General features: G+C 40.3%; 1 protein-coding gene across 4 annotated transcripts in view; it reads left to right on the top strand.

Moving 5' to 3' along the window:
• Positions 1-23,330, top strand: part of l1cama (L1 cell adhesion molecule, paralog a) — a 47,750-nt gene that overhangs the window by 22,922 nt on the left and 1,498 nt on the right. The window contains exons 2-29 of one of the 4 annotated variants that reach the window (XM_028452008.1): positions 3,507-3,587; positions 3,686-3,888; positions 5,333-5,347; positions 9,272-9,374; positions 10,156-10,358; positions 11,859-11,981; positions 13,182-13,352; positions 14,239-14,353; positions 14,622-14,806; positions 16,399-16,530; positions 16,601-16,744; positions 16,815-16,926; positions 17,210-17,370; positions 17,492-17,651; positions 17,999-18,123; positions 18,247-18,348; positions 18,765-18,962; positions 19,051-19,121; positions 19,207-19,432; positions 19,516-19,631; positions 20,876-21,092; positions 21,373-21,495; positions 21,697-21,873; positions 21,976-22,089; positions 22,174-22,314; positions 22,691-22,822; positions 23,013-23,085; positions 23,227-23,238. In XM_028452008.1, the coding sequence (XP_028307809.1) occupies positions 3,759-3,888; positions 5,333-5,347; positions 9,272-9,374; positions 10,156-10,358; positions 11,859-11,981; positions 13,182-13,352; positions 14,239-14,353; positions 14,622-14,806; positions 16,399-16,530; positions 16,601-16,744; positions 16,815-16,926; positions 17,210-17,370; positions 17,492-17,651; positions 17,999-18,123; positions 18,247-18,348; positions 18,765-18,962; positions 19,051-19,121; positions 19,207-19,432; positions 19,516-19,631; positions 20,876-21,092; positions 21,373-21,495; positions 21,697-21,873; positions 21,976-22,089; positions 22,174-22,314; positions 22,691-22,822; positions 23,013-23,085; positions 23,227-23,238 (3,581 nt within the window). In that variant the 5' untranslated portion in view covers positions 3,507-3,587; positions 3,686-3,758. Of the gene's footprint in view, positions 1-3,506; positions 3,889-5,332; positions 5,348-9,271; positions 9,375-10,155; positions 10,359-11,858; positions 11,982-13,181; positions 13,353-14,238; positions 14,354-14,621; positions 14,807-16,398; positions 16,531-16,600; positions 16,745-16,814; positions 16,927-17,209; positions 17,371-17,491; positions 17,652-17,998; positions 18,124-18,246; positions 18,349-18,764; positions 18,963-19,050; positions 19,122-19,206; positions 19,433-19,515; positions 19,632-20,875; positions 21,093-21,372; positions 21,496-21,696; positions 21,874-21,975; positions 22,090-22,173; positions 22,315-22,690; positions 22,823-23,012; positions 23,086-23,226; positions 23,239-23,330 lie in introns of all 4 variants that reach the window. The other 3 variants (XM_028452009.1, XM_028452012.1, XM_028452011.1) reach the window with 3 other exon arrangements.

The raw sequence follows: 23,330 nt of genomic DNA, 5'->3' as shown, positions 1-23,330 counted from the left end.
AACCCTAACCCTAACCCTACCCAAAAATGCCAACATAGCTCCAAAGGTGTCATAATTTAGCAAACGACACTTAATGACAGGATTCATGACACCTTATTCATGCTAATGACAGATAAATGTCAGTCTTATGTATAAAACTTCAAGTAAAGTGTTACCAAACCATTGAAATAGTTGTGCTTATTGATGGTGAATGAATGACAAACGACTGCAGTTTGGAGCAAGGCGGAAACAGGTACCTTGAATTATTAAATTAAGTTTTTTTTTTCTTTTTAACTGTTGTGGCGTCAAAGTGGTTGTGGGACTTGTCTCAGTGCAACACTCTCATGCATTAAGTATGACCCTGCAAGAGAGAGGACGAGGGCACGGTCTGAAGGAGACAGACAGCCGTGCCAAAGACACAGGGCAGGAGCGGTCACCATCAGTCTGGGGAACAACCAAATCTTTGGCAACAGGAGATGATGAATTATGGATTTGGGTGAATTTAGGCCAAATTGTGTCGACAGGAAGAAGATCTCTATGAATAATTTACTCTAAAGGGGGTCTGATGAGCTACCCTCCACTAGAATCACCGTGTGTCCCAAAACAAGCCCTAACCCTGATTTAAAATCATCCTCAGAATTATGATTTACTTTATAGCCTATCTTTGTTAAACATCTTTCAGGTTTTTGCTTATTGAAAACACACTGCTTTTTTCTAAACCCCTTCATATTTTTCTCGTCACTCCCTAGTTTTCTAAGAATGATATACCCTGGAGGAAAAGAAAGGTCAAGGGGGGCATGTATTCATTTATATTTCTCCCCCTCCTCTTACTGTTCCACATATTCTCCTACTACACATCTTCACAGCTGGAAGTCATTAATATTTAAAAGTAAGGTACCACAGAACACAAGACATGCACACGTGTTTATATGCACATGCACACACACGCCAAGTTCCCTTGGAGCGGCATGTCTGATCAATGTGTAGTAGTTTCACTTGTGCTTTTGTATAAATTGCAGTGTGGTAGTGATTTATATCAGGTTTTGACATGAATGTGTAAGTATTTGATTTACATTACATGAGTCAGGTTCAGATAGATCTGATACAAAGACATGATTGTGCTCATTCTTTTGTTTTTGCTTTACCTTTTCTATAGATCACTTACTCATCCGGTACGCTATTTTTATAATACTTTTTAAGGGAAGGGGAATGATTCAATGTAATAGATTACATGAGGTCATATACACCTGTAACTAAACATGACAAGTGCAGCATTTCAACATGACTTTGACATACTTTTTCATGGAAAAAAATGCTTCAATGTGGACTTTGATGAATAATGGAGAAGCAGCCAATATGACATGCTCAATTTGCCATGTTTGATGTATGGCTCATTGGCAGCCTGTATTCTGTAGTCAGCCTTTTTTGTGAGGGAAAAATGGCCACGCCCTCAAATCTCAGCACGTCTCTGCTCCCTCTACAATTTTCTCAGTGATTGAATGAGTTCTAATGGTACTGGTTGACCCCCCAAGGGTGATAATAGCCTTAAAAGCACTTACAAACATGGTAACAAGTCATCTAAGCCTAGCAGCAGGGTACCATCACGTGACCTTTGACCCCGTCCAATGAAGCAGGTAACAGGGCAGGGGTTGGATCACTGACAGCTGCACAGCAGATAGTGCGAAGATGTGAAATCAGGCATGTGCTTCATCGGCAGTGTCTCACTCCTGTGATAATGGAGAAGCAAGCAGGCTCCATACTGAGAGCACAGCTTGGAGGATGTCTCTTTGTGGCTAAGAGAGGATGTGTTTGTTGTGCTGCGTGTGTGTGTATGTGTGTGTGTTAGTATGTCTCGGGCCACATCGCTGTCTGCCATCAGAATGGGTCATTTCTCCTCCACCCATCAGTGTTCCTGTTCACGGCTCCTTCTCACCGTGACAAGAATATTGACCACTTTTATGAAAATGGTCTCTTTTCTCCATTTTCTTGTGACTGGCACATCTCTTCATTAATCAGTGACTTGCTTTGCGCCACTACAGCATTCCTTTATCGTTTTGCTTTGAGGAATCTTAAAGGCCCGTTCCCACCTCACAACCCATTAACACCAGTACTTATACCCCTGCCTTGGCTCGATTCATTAATCTAATGGGAAGTTCACATCCAGAACACTGTAATTGGTTCTGTGTCCAAGCAGCATCAGCGGTTATAGACTAGAAAAATGACATAGATGAATAAGATTGAGAAAAAGGTCAACTTTAGACCCTGATTGAGGAATACTCATGTACTGTATGTGTATGCCGTCATGGGGTTGGATTACAGTCACAGCATTACTCTTGGTCACCCTTTTGTCATCTCTCACTCGTCACACCTCACCTCACCACTTCCCTTATAAATGTCTCCCTGATCCTGTACTTAACTTCTCAGTCCCACTTTTCATTTTTCAATTCTACCAGAGGTGCTTCACCCACTTCACCCCTCCTCTAACCCCTTCTTGTTTTTCACTGGCAAGACAAGCCATTGTGCATGATGACTCATTTAACCCTGATGCTAACTATTTGCACTACTTGTTTGGTTTTTGTCTTGTTTTAATTTGCCTCTTTTGACATTGAGCACATTGGCTATATAAACAACAATACTTAAGCCATTTATCATCGACAAGAGAAAATAGCATGAAACATGACCACTGCTCCCCCCACCCTTCAGCATCTTTACCTCCTCTTCTCTTTAACCTTACCCGCTCTCCAAGGTCAGCCATCAATCTGTTGTGGCACTGCCAGAAATCAGCAGCAAGCAGAGCCAAAGTCTTCTATCACTCAGCAGAGCTGTAAAACCACCCTCTTCTCTCTATTGTCACAATCGTCCTTTGTCTCACTTGTACAACGTAATCATGGTGTGCTATAACAGCTCTTTGTGTGCGATACTGAGTAGTGTAAACAGTCAGCGGGCTGCGCCACGTGGTGCCGCGGGGGAGGACAGCCTGCATGTTGAGGCAAGGACTCACTCCAAGGGTACAGATGGAGAGCAGATAGACTTTCAAGGGATGGCTAGCATCCCTCACCACCCCTGATAGCATCTTTACCATCGCCTAAGCACACAATAAATCGCTCACTTTATAATATAGTCAAGACCAGTCGACATAATTCTAAACTATATGTTTTAGCTATATTATCTGTATATTTATCAGATTTCACTTTCTGCTGCCCATCTGCGTGTCTGTGAGACTGTGGTCAGAATCCCATTGCTGTATTCCTTTTGTGCCTTTCCATATGGACATATTGTTACATAAATTAAGCCGAACTGAGAGTTTTTTTTCCACAGGAACAGGTTTAATGACAGGCGATAATGGTGTTTTACTGTTTGAATTAGCGTTGTTGGTGCTTGATTGGTGTATTGACGCCATGCTTTGATGTGCCTTGTGCTTTGACCACATGGTGCAGTGTAATTTTTCTCCTATTCTGACACATGGATTCTCTCTGCCCCTCCTTCTCTCTCTCTTTTCCTCTGCTCCTTTATTTTCTCTTCCACAGTGGAGACCAGCAGGAGGGCGTGGACCTGATTAAGGAGGAAAATCAAAGGAGGGAGGAGAGGGGGACAGGACAACAAGAGGGGTGAAAAACATAACCGGCAAAGCCAAAACCTTTTCCACAAGAAACGTTGCCACAAATTAAAGTGTGTGTGTGTTTGTGTGTGCGTGTGTGTGTGAAAGAGGTGGCTAGTTTGCCCTAAGTGTGCATTGAATACCTGAGTGAGCAGGTGGGACTTTCATGGGACAGTGAGCAATGTCTCACACACAGCAACAGCAGGTTGGCAATAGGGGGCAGTGCTGCCCCCACCTCCTCCCCCTTGTCCTCATCCTCCTTCCACTGACCGGCCAGCTCAGCCAAGCAGCCATACGCATCCCCCCTAACTGTGAGTACTGATTCATATCAAAATATTCACAACAAACAGTATTTGAACACTTTCACAAGGTTCAAAGACCTGTTTGTTGTGTTAATTGTGTTGGTGATGGGCAACCGTGGCTCAGGTGTTAGAGGTCAGAGGTTGTCTTCTGATCAAGATCAAGAAATTCGGGGTTCGACCCCACGGCTAAGCCTATGTCAAAGTGCCTTTGGGCAAGGTACTTAACTTAAAGTTGATCCCAATGGTAGACTATTGCTTTGCATGGCACCTGTGTCCCATTCTTGCATAAAAGTGCTGATATTGTAAAGCCCATTGCAACTACTTTGGTGGTAAGAAAAGTTTTAATTAAAAAACACAAATAAAGGTTCATCAAGGCAGGCGGACACAGAGCTTTTATCATGATTAATCAGTGCAAATGAGGCAGATGAACACGTTTCTCATTCAATGCTCCACAGATCTGCTATGATCAAAGCACTGCTTTAGTTTGCTTTTGTCTGTGCACGTGCTGTGTCTAATTACTTTGTAATTGATCTCTTATATCGTATTGATTCATCCCACTATTGATCCAGTTTCCTCAGTGTGAACTAGAAGCCATTGAATCAACAATGGGGCTTCAAAACCCAAAGCAGTGAGGCTTTTTCCACAGTGCCTTTGCTCCTTCAGGTCTTGGGTGTAATATGTGCACATTAGAAAGCAGCTGAGCTCGTGGCCCTGCAGGGAAATTCATTTGGTCTTCTGCTGCTGTTGACCAGCCCACTGAGCTCCTGTGCAGACAAACTGAATATTATTTTTACTTTCCACTGCGGCTTTTTTGTTCTTGCTTTATTTAGGAGTTACTTGCAATGAGTCATAGTCCATCACCACCTACGCATGCTCCCAAAGCATCTCTAAACAAACAGGATACGTGTGTGCTCTCATCTTGTGAAGGTTGATTAAGATGCAGTAAATCCACCCATCTTCTAATTCTTAAAGGGTTGAGGGGATGTGAAAGCTGAATTATGGGAGGCTGACAAGGGGGAGGGAAGAAGAGTAGGTCAGCAAAGGTAAAAGGTCAAGATGTCCCCTGCCTTTTAATTAGGGGCCTTTACTGAGATCATTGAGAATCACAGAGACAGTGATCTGGATCAATAAGGAATTCTGTGTCAAGGAAACTAGAGGTAAAAGCCACGCCCTCTAACTGGAAACATTACAGCAAAGATATTGTCCATAAATTATGTATGTGATCTATCTATCTATCTATCTATCTATCTATCTATCTATCTATCTATCTATCTATCTATCTATCTATCTATCTATCTATCTATCTATCTATCTATCTATCTACAGTATCTATCTATCTGTCTGTCTGTCTATCTATCTATCTATATACTTATATATCTGTCTATCTATATATCTGTTACTAAAGCCTTTTCCCTTTCACTTGCTGTGCACCGCTACCATCGTGGACTAACAGACCACATGAGTGATAGTAAGTGCTTTTTTATGTTATAGATGCATGTCTTCTTGTCTTGTCTCCAAAACATATTCTAACCTAATTGCCATTTGGGCCACCCTTGGCCAGGTTATTTACAGTAACCTGGCCTCGGTGTACACAATCATTGGAGTGCAAGTGCATTCTTTGTGCATTGTATGCATGCGGGGGTAGTGTGTGAGCTCATCCACTTCAGGTCGCTATAGGTAACAGCACTGTCAGCGCAAGGACAAGGAAGCACAAGGAGCTGCTGTGTGAGGAAGCTGCAGGGCTGTCAGATGAAAGATGAGGAGAAATGAAGAAGGGGTTATAGCACTAAGCCTCAGTTCCTCTCATGCTCTTATGTCAATAATGGAGCTGTGCCTGCAGCCCGAGCTTCAATTTGATCAGCTGGGGAAACAAGTTTATTTCCTCTATCCGAGGGAATTCTTTCATTACATCCTCCTTTTTCTTTCCTCTGGATCTCTGTTCATTCACCTCTTCCTTGTTTGCTCCTGTTCGGTCTCTCTGATTTGCTGCATGAGGTCTGTTTTCTATACTTTTCTTTGTCACCTTTATCCGGTTGTCTTTATTTATCTGTTTTCATTAAACAAAGCACCTCCTTCCCATGTGCTCTGCATGCTTTACCTGCTTACATTGCGCAGAGTTTGTGGAGGGGCAGGGGGAGCATTGCACCCCCCCCCCCCTCAGTTGACAAAAGTTTTCATTACAATTTCCCCAAATTCATTTTAACATATTACTGTTAGTTTCATGTCTCAGATGTTCGTTCTACCTCAAGTGTGTAGTATAAGTTTTCAGTGAAATGATGCCAAACCTTTGAGACAAACTTTAGGTTGGTTCGTCTTTTGTTGCGTAATTCTTCTTCACAATGTAAATGGTGAAGCGACACTGCGCCCAGCAGTTCACTTATGGTACTAGAGCAAAAATGAAGCAGAAAACGGCCTGATTTTATCATGAATTTCACCGCAAATTTTTGTAGTCAACATTATCAATTATGTTACGCATTATTGCATATGTTTCACAATGTGGTTGATACGACTCTCGAGACGGTCTATATATGTATCTCAAACTCCGCCTATGCTATGCTTACCCACCTATTTTTTATTGATCTCTTGATTCAAACACTCTCTCCTCCTATAAAATCAAATCAACACTTACTGCTTTTACTGTATTACAGCAAACCTGTTACTTTTTTTAACGTAAGCAGAACTTTCCCTGTCTGGTTCTTATTTGTCAGGCTTAAAACAGCCTTTGAGTTTGTGCAGCTAAAACAGTTTATAACATTAGTGAGGGGAGACAGGCTGTGTAGTGACCGGAGGGACGACTGAACCAAGCTGATGCAGAATCACTAGGGTCTGTAAAGCAATGTATCAACTTGGGAAATAGTTTTCTCACCCGAACATTACAATGCTGGGTTTAGGTGGAATAAAACATTTATATAACAGGGGATTTTGAACTCTTACACAGACACATATGACAGCAAGATGTCCTCTGTCTGGGTGAAGGACTTTTCAGACTGACAGAGAAAAAGAAACTGCTTTAGCTTTCTGCTTCTTGCTAATTTATCATTTCCTTTAAAAATCTGCCATTTCCCCACAGACCTTTCCCTTCTCTCTGACAGTCTTACATATCTTTTTTTTTTATATGAACTTCCCCTCTCACATTATGCTGTATCAGTTTCCTCTCATCTCAACCCATTTTCTCTGTCCGCTTCCTCACTGCTGCAATTCTTGCTCTGTCTATATTTTACCTCTTTCTCCAGGGAGTTTTTTTTTTTTGATATTGACTAAATGTAGCAACTGTTGAGCTATGAAAATGAGTTGTATCGCCAGTTATTTAGCGCTCATTGTTAGGATTTTTGAAAAGGACCTGTAGCGATGTGTGTGCAGCTGAGAGATTACTTATATATGTCTGTGACAACCACACATATAGTTGTAGTTGCATGCTCTAGGAAATCAGGTCACGTGAACAAGGGACAAATGTGCATGTGCCAACGTATAGAAACTGTATTTAAGAGTCAGCTTCATGTTGCTTCTAATCAGGGTTGGGGTCAATTACATATTTCAATTACAATTACATCTTCAATTATCCATGTTCAATTAAAACTCAATTATAATTACTGTGACCTGCATTTTTCCCAAGTCAATTACCAAATATGTAAAGGTGTCCCAATCCGATATTGACATCGGATATTGGTCCGATATTAACCAGAAAACGAATATTAGATTTTATCGGATGGCATCTAAAATTACCGAGATAAGCTCTCCAATAAAATTTTCCGCTTCAGCATTTCTATCTATATCCATGTGGTTCACACTCCAACAAATTAACCTACTGTTGCTGACTATTGTTCTCTGTTTGACTAACATCACTTGATCAAGCCATTTCTAAAGTTCCACGCTAAAGAAAAAAGGAATAAAAGTATGTATGATTTGTGCTGATCAATATTGGTATTGGCCGATACGCAAGGCTGCAATATTGGTATCATATCGGAAGTGAAAAAGTTGTATCGAGACATCCCTGCAAAAATGTTCTTAATTACTAAAGTTCAATTGAAATTAATCACAATTGCAGAGCCTACAATAAATAACCTTATAAAACGTATCCTTCCTCTTGTGTTAGCTTTCTGTTAGCTTAGCTGTTAGCATCTCTTATGATAACAGGTCAGTTTTGACCATAGACCGTAAAAAGAATGGATGGGACAAGCTCCCCGGTGGAGTGACGCTTTTATTTTTAGAGCTCCCCCTGCTGACTGGCTGCAGTATACGTCATAAACCCCGCCTCCTCAATGATAACCGATGGGATGTAGGTCAAACTGTAAGTTAAAATATTGGTCACATATTTTTTTCCAAACCTAAACTCTGCAGTAATCATTAGTTATTATCACCCTACGTTGTGTTCAAGTGCTAATTTTTCTGTAAAATGTGTTTTAAATAAGCTATTTAAGGTTGAAAGACTGGATTTTTTACGTGAGATATGGTGATGATTGACAGCCATGGATCTTGCGTCACTCTCTTTGTGAATCGCAGTTATCGTGAAGGAAAGCCGAGACGCCATTTAACTAGATATTTGAGTTGAAATATATTGTGGTTTTGTACTAACCTCTATGATCTGAACAAGCTGATGGTAGAATTTCCAGCAGGAAAGATATTTATGTTCTTGGCGTAGCTGGGCTATGTAAGTCATCAGGACAGTACGCTAATTGGGCGGGGCATGTTACCACTACTACTGCGCAGACTCTGGCTCCAAATGATGTAAAATTTGCAAGATGGAAGCGCCCCTAAGCGCCGTATTTTGGCTTCGAGATCATTGAGTGGGAACAGCTACAGTGCGCACCCACTGGTTTTGACCCATGTCTTAAATCAGCTGTAAAATACACTAAAAAACATTATCATCAAATTTGTTTTTAATCTCTTGGTTACCTTGTTAGGCTTTCTAATCAATCCAAATATTGGTGTTAATATTTTTGGTGTGGGCGTCCGAGCCATTTTTCTGTCAGTATACACCTCAATTTCAATTTTTCAAAAATGGTAAAATGATCCTCAAGAGAACTGACAGGCAGTGGGAAAAGTTTAAATAAAACATATCAACAATTGTTGACTACACATTTTTAGGCCATAGAACTGTAACATGCTTCCACAGGTTTGTGTTTAGTTAAATTGTAATTGACAGTTTTTATATAATTTCCATGACAATTTCAATAACAAAGACAATTATCTGAACTCAATTACAATTCAATAGCAACATATTTTTGCCAATTACAATTACCCCGCGACCCTGAAATAGAACAACGCGGGTCAGAAAATGGATAAATGGATAGGCAATTACAATTATACTGTAAATACGTCATAATTTTAATAACAACATAACAATTATAATTGACCCCAACTCTGCTTCTAACTCTGCTTCTGGTCTTTGCAGTCAAGACGCCTCCAATGATCATCACACAGCCAAAATCTGTCACCGTCTTCAATGTGGAAGACCTGCTGATGAGCTGTGAGGCCTCAGGCAATCCTCCACCTATGTTAGTACACACATTGATTGATTATTTGATTATACTTTATTAATCCCCGAGGGGAAATTCAGTTTCAGTAACATCCCGACCAGGAAACATGAAAAGACAATCACATGTACAGTAACAAGGGGGAACAGGAACGGGAGAAGTGTGGAGCAGCCAGCAACAGGGCGGCGCTCCGTTTCTATAGATGAGGAGTATTGAACAATGGGTAAGAAGAAGAGGTAAAAAAGGCAAAACCAAACTAGGCACTTGTAGAGAGGGGCGGAGTTTGGGATCATGCAAAAACTCCTCAGCAAACATTGCAACAAAAACCAACATTCAATTCAATACAACAGCAGCTCATTGTAATGCACACACATTCAATACACACAGAGAATTATTCTGGTTTTGTCTCGGCACTAAGTCTCCTTTTACACCACTAAGATTGACCTTCCCTCTGCTTGTGCTGACTTACCCATATTAGTATTACATAGAAGTACAGCATTTCCCAGTCAGACTTCTTGTTTCAACAGGGGATAAATGTCATTAAGCCCTCTGGCAATCTTTTCAGAGTGTCTTAGCTTCTCTGAAGTGGAAAGCTGCTCCATTGCCAAGAAGAGATGAATATCCCAATTACACGCTGTAGCAAAAGCTTCCAGTTCCCAGAGAGACACCTCCTGTAAATTTTGCCCCAACTCATTTGTGCCCTCGTATTCAGGGACATCTTAAGTGCTCTGGTTTCAAAGGCATTGCAATGACAAAGCCATATTCTGAATGCCCCACTCTTTTTTTTTTTTTGATGCTTCAGATTTCGGTGGACTAAAGATGGAGAGGAGTTTGACCCCGACAGTGATAAAGAACTGAAGGTCTCTGAGAGCTCAGGGTCATTTGTGTTTCGCACTTGGAGTAAAGACATGGAAACCGTGAAGAAGTACGAAGGCAAATATGTCTGCTTCGCATCCAACGAGCTGGGAACCGCCATGTCTGATGAGGCTGTGCTCAACACTGATGGTACGTGAACAATGAAGAATGTCTAAGGAACCACTGAGCGCTTCATGAGACCTAGTCAGTAACACTTTACTTAAAGTTTTATATGTAAAGGCTGACATTACGCTGTCATTATTATGACGTGATAACCATAGTTAGCATGAATAAGGTGTCATGAAGGCTGTCATTAAGTGTTGTTCGTTACACTAACCCTAACCCTTCGTTACCCTAACCCCTAACCCGAGAGTGCCAGGGTGGTAGCCCATCCCTCACTTCTATTCTATGTTCAATATTCACCACACTGCTTACCTACCACCTACACTTATTTCTGCACTACAAACACACATCCGATGCTCATTCCCATCTTATCTGCACATGGTCTACTGTATCTCCAGGGTTCGCCTAAATGGCTCGGAGGTGGCCGACTGCACCCAGCCTACCCACATCTGGTCTCTGCACACACCTCAGACACCTCCGCCACTGACACACTTTCACAAATACTTCGATGAATGGTGTATGTAACAGAGAAGCCCGAGTTACATGCGACGGCCCGTGTCCTGCCTTTAACTCCCCATACCAAACTGAACAGTCCAGAACCGTTCAGGGGTTTTCATTGAGAAAAAAGAACCACAAACCTAACCCTAACCCTATACCTAACCTTACTAGATCCCTCCACTTAACCCATAAATGCCAACATAGTTCCAAACGTGTCATAATTTAGCAAACAACAGAAAATGACAGCATAATGGCACCTTATTTATGCTTATGACAGATAATGACAGGGTAATACCAGCCTTGTGTATAAAATTTCAAGTAAAGTGGTACCGATTAATCTTTAATTTTTAGTGTGAGATACATGCATTTGGTTGGATTTAGAGTAACACCACATTTTGTATTAGCTAGTGTCAGGGTTAGTTGTTTTGTCCAGATTAAAAGGCGATTGATGAGGTTTACGTTGTAGTAGAGTTGATTACAGCGGGCAATGAAAGCATTTCTCTTGTCCTATTTTATGGGCGTCTCATGAATGCAGACACAGACTAACTACGATCATTGCCACCTAGAACCTAATTACAGCCATGACAGGATAATCAGCGTATGCTCACACATGCACGGCCACACACTGCAATGCCCTTGGGTAAAAGCAAAGTGCACCCCAGAGCATCCATCCACCTGTGTGACTGGCTCTCTCCTGAGCAACCTTCTTCCAGCATAGTTTCCCTGACAACAGTTTCCCCAGAAACGATCTTGAGTTGATGTCATGTGAAGCACTCTTTAGTTACAAAGTGGAGGAGAGATGGAGAGCAAACATCTATGATTCACTTTACGTATTCTTCTTCTGCCACATAGACAACAATCCAACGTTTTCTCTTTTTCTGAAATCCTAAAAAGTTCCTTCTGTGGAAATCTGTCTCATATTTCCCTCTGCACTGCAGTCTGTTTTCAGGTTGACTCGTAACACATTCTTCTGCTTGTTTACCACCAGCAAGTTTCCCTCACACACTAATGCACTCTGTATCCGCCCAGTTCCCCCCACCCAGGACAAAGACGAGAAGGTAAATGCAAAGGCTGATGAGGGGAACAGCATCGTCCTGAAGTGCAACCCCTCACAGAGCTCGATGAAGCACATCATCCACTGGATGGACGGGAGTGAGTACATTACCTTTCTATCTCCGCTCCCATTACATCCTTCCTGTCTCCTCAATAAACCCTCCACTTATACATCTATCCATCCACTGTCCAGGCTAATAACCAGAGTGACCCTGGTAATTATGGGACGCCGATTGTAAAGTTGCGTATACAAAAATAAACATTTTGCAACATTTAGCAACAAACCAGTTTACTTTTTTAAATGTTACTTTTGAACAGATTTACAGCAATAACATTTTAAAATATCTTTCTTGTAAAAATATAATTTCAATGTTAAATTGAGAAATGTTAAAAATTAAATCTAAATCTAAATGTTAAATCTACATATTAAGTCTGAATCTAAATGTTAAATATTAAATCGAAATCTGAATGTTGAATCTAAATGATACATTTAAATATAAATGTTTAATCAAAATGCTAAATGTTAAATCAAAATGCTAAATGTTAAATCTAAATGTTAAATGTTACATTTAAATGTCATGGGTGAAACTAAATATTTAGCTAATATGCAAATTCACTGTTTAGATTTAGTATTTAACTTTTAGATTTAGATTTAACATTTAGATTTAGATTTAACATTTAGATTTAGATTTAACATTTAGATTTAGATTTAACATTTAGATTTAGATTTAACATTTTTACCTTTACATTTAACATTTAACATTTAGATTGAAAATTTACATTTAACATTTAGATTGAAAATTTACATTTAACATTTAGCATTTAGATTTAACATTTATATTTACATGTAAGATTTAGATCTAGATTTAATATTTAAGATTAGATTTAACATTGACCTTATATTTTTATGAGAAAAAAAATCACAAATTTAAAAAAAATATTGCTTTAAATCTGGTCAAAAGTAACATTAGAAAAATGTAGATACGTTTTTAAAACGTGGTTTGTTGCTAAATGTTATTTCAGCATTACGCAACTTTACAATTGGCACCCCATAGCTAATAATCTGTATCAAAGAAATTGACATCTAAACTTTTGTCTTCACTCATTCAGGAATATTCTTTAATGCAGTTCTCTGAATTTTGCTTTACAACTTTTGCTATCAGATTTTGATGTCGTTTTCTGCTATTTTCTTTGTGTCTGTGTACCACTGTCTCCGTCTCTTTTATGTGCTTCATTTTGCAGCTGCATTGATTGTAATTTACAGTCATGTTCTCACCACTTACCTCTATTTATTTCCAGCCTTACACCACATCCAGCTCAATGAGCGGGTGGTGGTGGGGAAGGACGGAAACCTATACTTTGCCTACTTGACAGCTGAGGACAGCAGGAACGACTACACCTGCAATGCTCAGTATCCGGATACACAAATCATCCTGGCAAAGCAACCCATCACTCTGACAGTCAACCCCTGTAAGTTTCAATCATTTCCACTCAAAACCAATGTGAATAACTGAGGAAAGTATTTTGACATATTGTTGTTATAAACAAATAATGTACAATGCTCAGGGTTAATGTTGACAGCGAATTTAAATAACATTGCGTTTTAGTGTTAATGTAAAAAGATTTTAGTCAACTAAATTATGAAATTTAAAGAACAGCATTCAAGTGGACAAACTTGAAATAACGTGTATCATCCACTTAGCTGTAAATGAACTTTTTCAGTTCTGATTGGATTAATAATTATTTCAGTCCTTTATTATCATTTTAATTAATTTTTGACAAAATGATGGAAAATTCCAGTTTAGTTTGTTTTGGGAGGAATATGTTTTTAGTCTGAAAATATTTCATTAAGACCTGAACAACAACAAGGTTAAGTGTTTGTACACTGGTGCACGAAATAATTCTTTTTTAAGTGTTTTTACTGTGTGGAGATTTTTTTAGTTTTTGAACCTCCTTCCTTTCAAAATCACACACTAACTGGTAGGCTGTGCAGTATATCTATGGAGTTTTCCTTAGGAACTGTAGTAAAAATACAAGTAATCTAACCCCCACGTGGTGGTTTGTGTTCTGACCAAAGCAACAACCACATCCTGAAGAATCCCTCCTCAGCACAGCTGTAATGAGATTCAGCTCACACTGGGATGTGGCTGCTAGCATCTTTAGCCTAAGGAGAGGTCGAAAAATGAGTTCATGTTAACACAAGACCTCTCCCAGAGTGATTCCCCCCCCCCCCCACCCGCCTTCTCCACATGTTTCTTCACCCTGCATGTCTGTGTCACAGACTCTCAAGTGGCTGCAGCAGCACAGTAATCTGGAAATGAACCATGCATATGTATGAGTGTCTTTCTTTGTCCAGCCAACTCAGTGCCACGGAACAGGAGGCCTCACATGATGAGACCGACTGGAAGTCATAGCACGTACCACGCCCTCAGGGGCCAGACCATTGAGCTGGAGTGCATCGTTCAAGGCCTGTGAGTGTGTGTGTGTGTGTGTCTGCCATCACATCCATTCATCAAAACACTTAAGCCTCTCCTACTAAGCTATCATACCTGCCTCTCATCTCCCTTCACTTCATTCCATTAATGCTGTATTCTGCAAGCCTTTCTTCTTTTATTACTGTTCACGACTCTCTCTCCCTCTCCCTCTCCTTGCTTATGTCCACTTGCCTTCATCATCTTCATCCTCTAACTTAATATCTGATAGTTCTTCTGCTAAACCTGCTCTCTCCTTCTTCGTCAGCCCTACTCCTAAAGTATCATGGCTCAGAAAGGACGGTGAGATGTCTGAATCCCGAACCACCAAAGACATGTTTGGTCGGCGCTTTCGCTTCACTAATATCTCAGAGAGCGATGGAGGCGAATACCAGTGTATAGCTGAGAACTCCCAGGGGAAAGCTTTCCACACTTACACGCTGACTGTAGAAGGTCAGTCTGTCGCCTACACAAACACACACACGTGACAGTTTTCCACACTTTTCTTTTACTCAACACTCAACTCAACTCAACTTTATTTATAGAGCCCTTTAAGGCAGCCGCAGCTGGCACAAAGTGCTGTACAGAATAAATACAAATGGCAAAACAATAAAATAAACTAAGTAAAACAATTAATTATAAAGTAAAATAATAATGATATAATAAAATAAAACAGTGAAAAGAGACAAGCCACAGGACACTAAAATAGGAGCAGAGTTCCATAGTGTTTATTGTTGTTTTATTTCTTGCTTTTGTGAGAAGCTGCTGTCTGTAGACAAAATTCAACTCTTGTTTTGAAGCTAACCAGAAGTCAGTAGCACAATGGCAGGTCTCCGAAAATCTCAACAACAAACAACAAACAGCATGAAAAGTGTTTCCGTGAGTTTTATGGATCAAATGACCACATGTTGATATTGTACTTGGTCACTTTCTTGCTTAAAAAGTTTTCAGAACTTTCAAAGGTGGCAAATCAACAGAGATATTTAGCCTCAGTGTGCTTCAGGCTTTTGTCATTATAAGTTCGAAATGCATCTTGGGAAACTTTGAAGTATACGTCAGTGGGAACGATCCATTCTAATCATACTTACAATATATAGTAGACAGTATACAGTATACTCATTGAGTGCGTAGTGTTTAGTACTTTAGAATGCGATTTCAAACACAATATTCCTGAAATAAATGTGGATTTATTATGTGTCTGACTTATTGATTTATTGGCTAATCATTGCAGCTGTAGAATTCCTATAGAAACAAAGAATTGTCTCTTTTGCCAGAAGTTTTGAGTTCAACCCTCAACATGAGAATACCACCTCTTTTTCTTCTTTCTACACTTCTTATATTCTTTTATTAACTGAGTCATGGGTGACCATGGCTCGTCTGATCGAGAGGTTGTGGTGGTTTGGTCCCAAAGCTATACTTGTCTATGTGTCCAAGTACTCCAAATGGTCAACTAGTGCCTTGCATGTCCCATTTGCGTGTGAATAAGCTGATGTTGTAAAGCACTTTAAATCTATTTAAATCTAGTTCATTTTGCCTTTTACTCAGAATTGCCTAATTTTCACTAAAATTGCCCAACAGCTATTATTTAGATTAGTGATTCTCAAACTTTTTGGCTCAAGTACCCCTTTCTCTTATTTTTGAATCCGAGTACCAGTACCCCCTTTGTCTAACTATAACATTTGGCTCAGAATACTTTGTAAAAACCACTCCAGAGCATAATGGTGGAATAAATTAGTGATAACACACATTTTAAAAAATCTCATTTTGTAAATAAGTAGAATAAAACAGTATTTAGTGCCTCCTGAATAGATTTTTTTCTATAGTTTTTATCATTTCCAGTTATAAATAAACATGATAATCCTATTTCCCATCTTTTCATTTGTTGATTTTCCATTCTCCTTCTCAAATGAGGGTACACGTACCCCCATTTGAGAAACACTGATTTAGATTAACTTTCCCCTGGAGTCAAAAACATAGAAATATGATAAAGTGACTTAATTTTCTTTCAAGGTATGTATTTTCTTACGCTTCTGTTTACTTTCTAGCCACACCCTACTGGACCAAAGAGCCAACCAGTCAGCTCTACGCTCCAGGTGAGACAGTCCGACTTGAATGTCAGGCTGATGGTATTCCCTCTCCTACCATCAGCTGGATGATCAATGGGATCCCTATTTCAGGTCAGTGGGGACACACACTTAGACTGATCCAAAGACTCAGAAAGTGCTGACAGCTTCTTTTCCTCCACAGAAATCGACAAAGATCCGAGGCGTACTTTGACAAGTGGATCTCTGATCTTGGAGGATGTCAATTTTGGAGACACTGCCATCTACCAGTGCAAAGGAACTAACAAACATGGAACCATCCTGACCAACACCAACGTCTACGTAATTGGTAGGTGATTGTTAAACTTGTATTTGCCTCTGTGTGTTTTATTTCAAATATCTACTATGTGTTTTTGTAGAACTGGCTCCTCAGATTCTCACGGAGGATGGGAACACGTACACATTCACGGAGGGCCAGAAAGCTCTGCTCGAGTGCGAGACCTTTGGATCTCCCAAACCTAAAGTCATTTGGTGAGCCATTTTTTTTGCTTTCGTGTTCCAGATTTGTTGGATAATATTCACATCGATAAAAAACACAAATGTGCGTAGGTAGGGCCTTTCAGATGCATAAATTAACAGCTGAAGGCTGTTACATCTGGGCTGTGACTACTGCCAACTGGTTGGCATTACATCAGTTTTTGTTCAGTTTAGAGATAAATGAAAGAGGCATTCAAGTTATCTCAGCTACTCAGGCTGCATGATGCTGTAACTCTTCAGCATTATATTTCATAACTTTTGTTTGTGTGTTTTTAAGGGAGAGAAGTGGCATCTCTTCTCTAATGGCAGATTCCAGAATTAACCCACTCACCAGTGGTGGGCTTGAGATTTTTAACATATCCCGAGAAGATGAGGGCACCTACATCTGCTCTGTGCAGAACACCAACCTCTCAGTCAGTGCAGAGCTGGAAGTGTTCAGTGAGTCACACACACCCGTACACATACACTACACTGTGCAATAATTCCCTTCATATCTGATGTTATTTGCACCTGGTGCAGCTTGTCTCAGCTTGTCGTGTCCCTTCGTTCTCTCTTCCAGACCGGACAGTGATCCTGTCGCCCCCAGAGGCAGTGAAGGTGCAGCCTGGAAACACAGCAACCTTCTCGTGTCAGGCTCTCACTGACCCCAGGCTTGGCTTTCCACTCATGCAGTGGAGAAAGAACGACCAAAAACTGTTTGAATCTCACACTGATGAAAAGTGAGCCATACCGACTATTGGAAACCGGAAAAAAATATTATCAGTTTTCAGTAAAAATCTAAGCGATAGCGTTTTGAAATGCAGCTTAAATTCAATACATATATTGACTTATTCTGGGTGAGATTTCAGTTGTACTTTCGTGGTCAGAAAAAAGCAAAATATTGAAAATTTAAATAAAAAAAGAAAATATATCATAACAGATGTTTAATATTAGCTTTTTACCAATATTGCCAAATACTAAATTTCCAACTTCAAATATTGACCGAATCCGTACATCGTGTACATAGTGCATGTTTCGAGGATGAAATGAGGGTAAAATATGATAAATATGGTCACTTGTGCCTCAGGTACACGTTTGAAGGAGAGAAGTTCATGATAACTAACGCGTCACCAGAAGATGAGGGAGTCTACACCTGTCAGGTCATTACTAGGATGGACATGGCTGAAGCCAGTGGCAGCCTCACTTTATACGGTAAGATTATCTACCATATATGCGTACAACAGGCAGCTGAGTCTGAGTTCGCATTGATTTCAATAGCTGTCCCAGAGGTAAAAAGAGAGTTTAACTCTGCGATAACTTGTCTTCTTCCTAAAGATCGTCCCGATCCTCCAACTCTTCTACAGTTCAGCAATTTCAAGTATCGCTCGCTTACTCTGAGCTGGACTCCGGGAGACGACAACAACAGCCCTGTTCTAGGTTTAATACAAACACACAAAACACACACGTTTCTGAACAGCCTGATTTGTTCTCGGTTATTATCTAAAATTTGACATTAATATTAACATAGCTTTTATATGAATTATAAGTTTACCTGCACTTCAGACTAAGTATAAATTTGTATTACTCACTTTATTACAATTCATTTTTGGCCAGTTTAATATTTTATGCCTAACCCATGCATTTTTCGATTTTGTAATATTTTAAAGAATATTTCATTGGATTGATTGATTGTATAAAAATACAACAAATACAATAATTTATACTTTACTGTTACTTCAACTTTGCAAACTCATCTCATTTCCTTGGAAATGGAAATAATGAATATAAGACAAAAAGGAAAGAATCTGAATACTTTTTTTCTTATCTCACTCATCTCTACTTTGTCTCTACAGAGTATGTGGTAGAGTTTGAGGATCAAGGCTCCAAAGAGAGAGGTTGGGAGGAGCTAAAGAGAGTTGGAGGAAACCAGGAGCGAGTCACCCTCTCACTGTGGCCCTACATTTCCTACCGTTTCAGGGTCATTGCTATCAATGATCTGGGCAAAAGTGAACCCAGCAAAGCTTCTGAAATCCACAACACGCCTGCTGAAGGTGAAACCCAGTGCTTTGTAACAACTAGGCTTCATATTACCTAAAGTAGCATGTTATTCAATCCATCTGTCTGTTTGGTCAATCACAGCTCCAGACAATAACCCAGAAGATGTCAGGAGTGAGTCTGTGGATCCAGGGACACTGGTCATTACCTGGCAGGTACTTTATTCATCGTAATGCATAGTTCATCTAAAGCAGCTCCATAGGGCTTGTGTTTTATAATCTGCTGTCTCTTTTATTACAGAAAATGGACAAACGTCACTTCAACGGGCCTGATTTTAAATACAAAGTGTTGTGGAGGCGAGTGGTGGGCAGTGGGCCTAACTGGCACATGAACTACACAACAGGACCCCCATTCATTGTCAGTGACATCGGCAACTTCTCCGCCTTTGAAATCAAAGTCCAAGCTGAAAACGAAGAAGGGGCGGGGCCTAGGCCAGATCCTGTGATTGGCTACTCAGGAGAAGATGGTAAACTATTTGGAACAACAAGATTAAACATGATTTTATTTGATCACTTCCCTAACTGTCTCTTTCTCCATCAATGGTGTTAGTTCCCATAGAGGCTCCAATAGATGTCGGTGTGTTACTCATTGATAGCACTACAATCAAAGTGACCTGGGCAGCGGTGGACAAAGACACCGTCAGAGGTCACCTGCTCGGATACAAGGTGCACCTCCTGCTTCTCTTGTGTTGGTTTTCTCCTTTAACAAAGAGGGTATATCTGTAGCCAGTGGCAGTCTTATTGTTTTGGGGGCCCAAGGCAAACTTTTGTGTAGGGGCCCTCTCCATATCTGTTAAGTATTCCATTTTGGCCGGGAAAACTCCCGTACTTTTCCGCCATCCTCCCATATTAGTATTATCCCGTAAATATCCCGTATTATAATGTAGTAATAATTAAAAGATAAATAAATTAAAAACATTCCTCTGCCTCTCTAAACTGAAAGCTGTCACTGGCCTCGCAAGAACTGCCACCTGCATTAGCCTGAGCGGCAGTTCTCGTGAGATTAGATTAGTGCCAACAGCGAGAACAAACCTGGAAACAACTAAGAAGAGATATAGATGGATGTAAGAAGATGTTCCGGCAAAAAAAAACAGACAAAGAGCTTCTGTAAAAACCTTGGAAAATGGGACGGAGAGTTTACCTTCCTAAAGAGGAGCAGGATGGGACACAGTTGCACGTTCTGTAAGATTTATAACTGAGATTCTAGCGTCTCCCACGGGAGGAAGGAATTACATTAGTCACCATGAAAAATCTCCCAAGCACAAGCGCCACAAATACACTCCTTCCAAAAAAGTGTTCAAGGATGTAAAGTCTGCAACAAATCTGTATAAAAAGTCATTAGTTATTGCGAGAGAACTACATTAGTGAGCATGATGAAATAAAAGAAAATATGTAATGAAAATGAAAAGTTAATGTCTAACTTTAAGACAAGCAATGTTGAATTAACAGTATATATCCAATGTGTTGACTTGTATATGAACTGTAAGTATATTAAATAAACAAATGTGCGTGAATATGGGGGAGCGTGAATCTAGACTATATTTTAAAATGCGTTTTTGAATATTGTTTTATTTTTAATTATTATTGTCTTACTGCAAAAAACAACAAACATCTGTGAGGTATCAAAATTATCAAAATCAAAATTAGGGAGTGGGCTTTTGGGGGCCCCTACTAGTTGGGGGCCCAAGGCAAGTGCGACCCCTCGTTGAATTGTAAGTCCACCTCTGAGCCAAGAACACTTTGCAAAGCTACAGCCAGTGTATCTCAAAACTATGAATATTCTCCTTATTTTGCACAATATAAACAACTCACTATTAAGCAATATTTTTGTCTTCATCAAGTAGCACTTGATAGATTTGCTGAAGCTTTTGAGCCCACAGTCATTTCTCTGATTGTTGTTAAATCCCTAGATATACTTAACAAGGAAAGGCTTAAGGACGCACCACCAAGGTCGGAGGATAAGGGAGTTGGACAGCACTGTGGTGGTAGAGACTGGGCCCAACGAGGAGAAGAAGGTGATCGGTGATCTCAAGCCGTTTTCCCACTACGTCCTTGTTGTCACCGTATACAACAAAAAAGGAGAAGGACCACCTTCTGAGACGCTGTCCTTCAAAACTCAGGAGGGAGGTGAGAATGTAGCAATAAAGACAGCTTGGTGACATCATTAAAATGGGGGAAGGAGATGAATAAAGCCAGTGCGAGAGTTTAATGACACAATGAAAGAGCAATGTAGGATTGTCGGGGAGAATAGGCTACGACAAAGAATATCTTACGGTATCTAAAGGGAGAAGGAGGGCTTAAGAGAAGAAATAAATAAAAGGAAAGATAATCGAAGGCTTTGCATGGGGAAACAGATTCAAGCAAAGAGATAAGAGAATTGGATTTGTTTCTTTTGTGTTCCCTTTAGTTCCCGGTCCTCCCATGTCCCTGTCATTGGACAGCCAATCAGAGACTGAGATGACCCTCCACTGGGGGCCTCCTGTGGAGCCAAATGGCATCCTTGTTGGATATTTACTGCAGTACCAGCAGGGTAAGCATTATTTTGTGTGACTTTTTTCAAATCTGATTATCGTATGATATGAGCAACAATATAAAATATAAATTAATCTACAGCCAAATCAATAACACACAAATAGCAATAGCTAAATAACCCAATTGGTTCTCATCATTGAGTCTGTTGTTATCCATTAAATCCTTGTTTGATGAGTGAGGGCTTTGTGACTCTGGTCAGTTACAGAGAGTGATGACAGCCCCATGCAGGTGGAGGAAATAGTGGACCCTAAAGTCACCCAGCTCACACTCAGGAACCTGGATCGTCACAGCCACTACCGCTTCTACCTTCGGGGACGTACCGAAACTGGGGACGGAGAGCCCGTCATGGTGAAGGGGGCCACCACTCTTGATGGAGGTAAGAGGCTTGTTGATTGCTCTTTGTTTTTCACAGGCTTCCATATGGCACCACATAGGATCCAAAGTGAATTAGAGAATGATTTATATGAATCTATTACAGCCCCGCCAGTGAACATCAGTGTGACTGTGGGGGAGAAATCAGCTAACGTGAGCTGGGTGGCCAAAAGGAGACACAGGAATATTGACTTCCAAATCCAGTACTACAAGAAAAAAGGTAAATAAAAATATAATTCCTCAAAAATGATGATAGTCTTATCAAAGTCTTTGTTTGAGGCAATATTACCTTTTGTATTTGCAGATGGAAAGAAGACAGAGAAGGTGAGCTCCTCTCAGTCTTCTCACCAGTTGCAAGGCTTAACCCCCGGTACCCACTACTGGCTCCGGTTCATCCACAACAACAACTCCTTCTGGGAGACTGAAATTGATACAAACGGGACAGGTACTACCAGCGCTCTGCCCTCTTTCAACCTCCTTTTTGTCTGTGATTTCCTCTGGGATTCCCAGATCTAAATATAAAGGCTCATCCAGCAGAATGTCTCTCACTTTTCTCCTCTGCCTGTGAAGTGATTTCAAAGCCCTAGTAGGCTGTATGAAATGATCCATTAGGTAAATCTGTTTGGCGTATAGCTGTATTATGTCGCTCCCCTGTGAAATTCCACCCTGTAAGAATACATAATGCTGCGTCTTTGTTCTTGATTTCACACCCTTTTTTCAGGTTTCTTGTTCTGTCATGTTTCCTTGTTTTTCTTCAGTTCTCCACTCAGTTTCTGGGATTAAATTTTTCCCTACCTTCTCATTTTTTTCCCCCTCTGCAGAGGTGACAGAAGTACAACAGAGCATTGCAACTCAAGGCTGGTTCATCGGGGTTGTGAGTGCCATCGTGCTGCTGTTACTGATTCTGCTCATTCTCTGCTTCATCAGGCGGAGTAAAGGGGGAAAGTACTCAGGCAAGTGTAGCGGCCATGAACAGAGGTGTCAAACAGTTGTAGTGATGATAATGGATTTAAAAAAAGCATTTCATGCTATGGGTCTTCAAAAAGCACACTGCATATCAGATAATCAATCAGATCTCAATGTGTTACAAAGGCTTAGAGTGAAAATTGATTCTAAATGAATTCTGGCGTTCTATCCACTCAGTGAAAGATAAAGAAGAGGGTCCGATGGACTCTGAGGCACGACCAATGAAGGATGAAACCTTTGGAGAATACAGGTTTGTCACTGAATGTTTGATTTGAGATTTCAGTAGATTGTTTATGTTCCTAACACAACCCAGATTTCCTCAGCGCTGCTTGGTTTTCCTAACCCCTTGTGTTCCTTTTATTGTCCCTTTATGCCTGCTCCTGCTTTGCAGATCCCTAGAAAGGTATGCTCTGAATAACTCCCATATGTTTTATTACCCCTTTTAAGATTTTTTCTTTTTTTTTTAAATGTTGTTATTGCTTATGAAATTTGCTG

The sequence above is a fragment of the Gouania willdenowi genome, chromosome 7 (assembly GCF_900634775.1).
Source record: "Gouania willdenowi chromosome 7, fGouWil2.1, whole genome shotgun sequence".
In the NCBI taxonomy this organism is placed as follows: domain Eukaryota; kingdom Metazoa; phylum Chordata; class Actinopteri; order Blenniiformes; family Gobiesocidae; genus Gouania; species Gouania willdenowi.
This window is presented reverse-complemented; position numbering and strand designations above follow the sequence as displayed.